This window comes from Helobdella robusta, assembly GCF_000326865.2.
Source record: "Helobdella robusta unplaced genomic scaffold HELROscaffold_128, whole genome shotgun sequence".
Taxonomy (NCBI): Eukaryota; Metazoa; Annelida; class Clitellata; order Rhynchobdellida; family Glossiphoniidae; genus Helobdella; species Helobdella robusta.
The window spans coordinates 102253-107396 of NW_008703705.1; the positions used below are offsets into that span (position 1 = coordinate 102253).

The 5144-nt window shown below is 32.2% G+C and overlaps 1 protein-coding gene across 1 annotated transcript in view; it reads right to left on the reverse strand.

The window, feature by feature from the left end:
- HELRODRAFT_184008 (hypothetical protein) overlaps positions 1-4920 on the reverse strand; it is a gene marked incomplete at both ends in the record, with an annotated part of 21758 nt that extends 16838 nt beyond the window's left edge. Inside the window, 2 exons of the mRNA XM_009014023.1 lie at positions 1120-1312; positions 4858-4920. Of these exons, the coding sequence (XP_009012271.1) occupies positions 1120-1312; positions 4858-4920 (256 nt within the window). The remainder of the gene's footprint in view (positions 1-1119; positions 1313-4857) is intronic.
- Between the last annotated feature and the right edge of the window lie 224 nt (positions 4921-5144).

A 5144-nucleotide genomic window follows, 5' to 3' on the forward strand; every position in this document is an offset into this window, starting at 1 on the left:
GTGTGGGTATGAGATGCTAAAACGTCTCACTAATCTATTATTATTTCTATTATACTTCTATTATTATTACTAGTCATCATCATTATTATAAATAAATAAAAAATTATTATTATTATTTAAATTTTTCTCTTTTGAAATCACTTTTGTAATTCAATTATATTCATTCTGAGCCTGCAATATAAGTAAGATGATGATGATGATTATGATGGTGGTGGCGGTTGTGATGATGATGACGTAAGGATGGTGACGATGACGAAGATGACGACGATGCGAATTATTCAAATCGTTCTAGTAATAAAAAAATAAATAAATAAATAAGGACACGTCTGAAATTGAAATAGCTGAATATTTGAAATTTTTTCAATGGCCCGGATGTGTGAGTGTGTGTTTGTATGTGTGTGTGTGTGTGTGTGCGTGTGTGTGTGTGTGTGTGTGTGTGTGTGTGTGTGTGTGTGTGTGTGTGTGTGTGTGTAATGTGTAGTGTATTGACGCTCTCTCTCTATATATATATATGTCGTGTTGAGGTACTTGTCTTGCATTCGAGCATTTATTTTTACACGAGCGAGGTAATACAACCAGCAAAACTTAAAAATAAATAAAAAGACCGACGGGTAGACAGACAGACAGACAGACAGACAGACAGACAGACAAGTAAATGGATAAATGAGGAAACAAAACAAACAAACAAACAAACGAATGAATGAATGAAAACCTTACAGATGACAATAGCGAAGACCTATCATGTTGCTTCTTAAGTAGGAATCGTCCTTCGCGATCATCCACTCCCCAGTTCAACTGCACGATTAGAGGGAATTCTCCAGCCAACAATTTTCTTTCTTCTGTTTTGTATGAGTGTTTACGTTTGTGTACTACGTGTGTGTGTGTGTGTGTGTGTGTGTGTGTGTGTGTGTGTGTGTGTGTGTGTGTGTGTGTGCGTGTGATGTGTGCGTGTATGTGAATTTACGCTGTTGTATCTTTATTCTTCAGTTTGGTTAGTTGAGATGTGCATTTGTGTGTTAACACCTCAAGATACAAATGTGATAAACAAACACACCGAAAAGAAACCACACTACACGACACACCACACACACAAACACACACGACACACACACCACAAACCTCCATTAACATGAACTTCATGTAGAGTGTAGGTGGTCTTCGTCAGCATCTTCATGTCGGGTCTGAACTTTTCGACCAGGGTGTCGATGACGTCACGCGTCGTGTGCCAGCTCGAGACGCGCACACACTTGGTGGAAATTTTTTCGCCCTCTTCTTGGTAGAAAAACCTCATGACTCCAGTGAACTCCAAGTTCTGGTGTGTAAGAATGAGTGTGTTTGTGTGTGTGTTTGTTTGTTTGTGTTTGTTTGTGTGTGTTTGTGTGTGTTTGTTTGTGTGTGTTTGTGTGTGTGTGTTTGTTTGTGTGTGTTTGTGTGTGTGTGTTTGTTTGTTTGTGTTTGTTGGTGTTCGTTTGTGTTTGTTTGTGTGTGTTTGTGTGTGTTTGTGTGTGTTTGTTTGTTTGTTTGTGTGTGTGTTTGTGTGTGTGTGTGTTTGTTTGTGTGTGTGTGTTTATTTTTGTTTGTTTGTTTGTTTGTGTGTTTGTTTGTTTGTTTTGGGGCGTGTTTATGTATATTTACATATTCAAGTAATTATTATATCAGCGCACGCATATAACAAATACTTAGTGACAGCTAACAACACAAGCTATGTGTTTAAAACAATATGTAATGGCTTGAATGGTAATATTCATATTACTACTATTACTCTTACGACTACCACTACCACTACTACTACTACTACCACTACTACTACCACCACTACTACAACTACTGCTACTACTACTGCTACTACTACTACTACTACCACTACTACTACTACCACTACTACTACTACCACTACTACTACTAATACTGTTACCATTACAACTATAAATATACGTTACACATACACGCACACAATCATATATACAAACACATACATACAAACTAACAAACACACATACACATACATACAAAGTAACAAACATACATACAGATCACCAACATATATATGCAAATTTATTTGCACTGGACAAATGTGTTTCATGTCACAAGATACATGTATATATATATGTGAGTGTATGTGTGTATGTATGTGAGTGAATGTATGTATGTATGTATGTATGTATGTATGTATGTATGTATGTATGTATGTATGTATGTATGTATGTATGTATGTATGTATGTATGTATGTATGAATGTATGTATGTATGTACGAATGTATGTATGTATGTATGTATGTATGTATGTATGTATGTATGTATGTATGTATGTATGTATGTATGTATGTATGTATGTATGTATGTATGTATGTATGTATGTATGTATGTATGTATGTATGAATGTATGTATGTATGTATGTATGTATGTATGAATGAATGTATGTATGTATGTATGTATGTTTGTATGTACTTGTACGTATGTAGCTAACTGATGATGATGATTAACAGATCTGCGGAAACCATTATGCCCACCACACATGCTGGTGGTGATGATGATGGTTATAACGGTGAAGAAGATGATGATGATAATAATAATGATGATGATGATGATGACGACGATGATAACAAAATCAAAATATTATAACTGCCACGACTCTAATGACTGTGAATCAATTATATTAATAACAATAATAATAATAACACTAATAATGATGATGATGATGATGATGATAATAATAATAATAACCACAAAAACTAATAGCAATAAGAAAAATAATAATAACAAGAAGAAGAAGAAGAAGAAAATGTAGGAGACCGCCATTGTAAAATGTCGATGCACTGCACATTCAATGTGATATAATACAATAGAAATGTTAGTTCCTTTTTTCCTTATGAATGAATGAACGAACGAACGAACGATCGAACGAATGAACGAACGAACGAACGAATGAGTGAACGAGAAGATGTTAAGTGTTAATAATTTTGAAAAAAAATGTATAATCTTACATTTTATTTACTAGAAGATAATAACGGTACGTATTTCATACACACACACAACACACACACATACATACACACACAACACACACACATACATACACACACAACACACACACACACACATTCATACACACGCACACACACACACACACACACTTGAGAAAATATTAAACTGTGCTTGATTCGTTTCATATTTATATGTGTCAAACTATGAAACATTGGAACGGATGAACATGTGGGCACACACACACACACAAATACCTACACACACACACACACACACACACACACACACACACACAAACACATAAATACGTACATACAAAAACACATTTAACACTGCTAATCTAATACTATTCAACGTATGTGTTTATGTAAGTGCGATTGATTGTATGTGTATGTGTGTTTGTGAATGTGCCCACATGTGTGTATATATAGCCACATTTGCGTATTAACTATCGATACAATACCCATTTATGGCTGCTTCATTTGTATTTTTGTACACTTTTATTATTAATGTCACACTAATAGAGCACTGTTTCTACAAAGAAGGAAGATGAATGATAAACTGTAAAAATTATGGAATGAAATTGAATGAATGAATTAATGGATGAGTGAATGAATTAACGAAAGACCCGATCGATAACAAATAATAATAATAATAATGAACATAATAACATTCTCTAACTCCAAATGATGAATGATACCATTTTAAAATCAGGACAAAATAGTTATGATTTAAAAAATCATTTATTACTCACACCCACACACACACACACACACACGCACGCAGGCACACGCACACAGACACACGCAAACACATACACACACGCACAACACACACACACACACACAGAAGTAAATATGACTTTGGGCCATCTCTACCTCATTTCAAATACTTATAAAACTTAAAAAAAACATTAATTCAGTGGATTTTCTTTGCATTCAAACAGGTAACGTAACTGTAAAACAACTTTAATTTATATAACGCAAACAATTTTAATTTATATAGCGCCTGCCTTAAGCATAGATATTTCTTTTTACATTATAGATCAATCAATCAATCAATCTTCGTTTTGCGTCCAGAGACCCGGTTCCCCGAGGTAGGACGTTTTTTTACATTATAGACACAAAAAAAAAAAAAATTAAAACACGGGCCAACAACTCTGTAAGGTCCTTCATCTTTACCGCTTCACCATTGGACTACCAAATTATAACCACATAATTATAATAATTATAATTTGTATTATCACCTCGTTTGGCTCGGAGATTGCAAACAGGTCCAATCGATTGCTGTTCCATTCCTGGATTTGCTTAATTAATTTTCTCCTCTCGTCGTCATTTCGAAATTTGGACGCGCCCATCATCATCAGTGACGTCATAATTGTAATGTTGTAATTATTGTGAAATTATGGAAAACTATTGGTTGATGTTGTTATTGTTGTTGTTGTCGTCGTCTTTGATGTTATGATTATGATTATATGGTGATTTATAAAATGACTTTATTAATAATTTAAATTTGTTTATCCGTATCGTTTATCCAATTCTATCCATTTGTTAATCTTAATTAATTAGTCATCCAATTATCCATTTTTGATTAATTATCCAGCGTTCTATGAAATGCTCTTCCAATAAAAAAAGTTGATCTATTAACTAATTAATTTAATTATGACATTTATATCTTTATTTCTGTCGGTTCTATTCCTTTTATAATTTGTCATAAATAAATTTAAATGTTTCACCGTAAACTAAAGACTAACAATCAATATATTATAAATATCAAATAAATAAACCTTATATGTATATATATATATATATATATATATATATATATATATATTATATATATATATACTAATTAATTATGCATTCACAAACCTGTACACATTGTGCAATGTATTTCACACAAGTGCATTTAATCATGTACGTTGTGTTTGCCATTGTAAGTTATATATATATATATATATATATATATATATATATATATATATATATATATACACACACATACACACACAAACACATATGTATATATTTAAATACGTATATATATATATATATACTATATATACTTTAATATATTTATATATAAATAAACATATTTCAATGTGTAATGTAAATAAGCATCAATAATAATAATAATAATAATAATAATAATAATAATA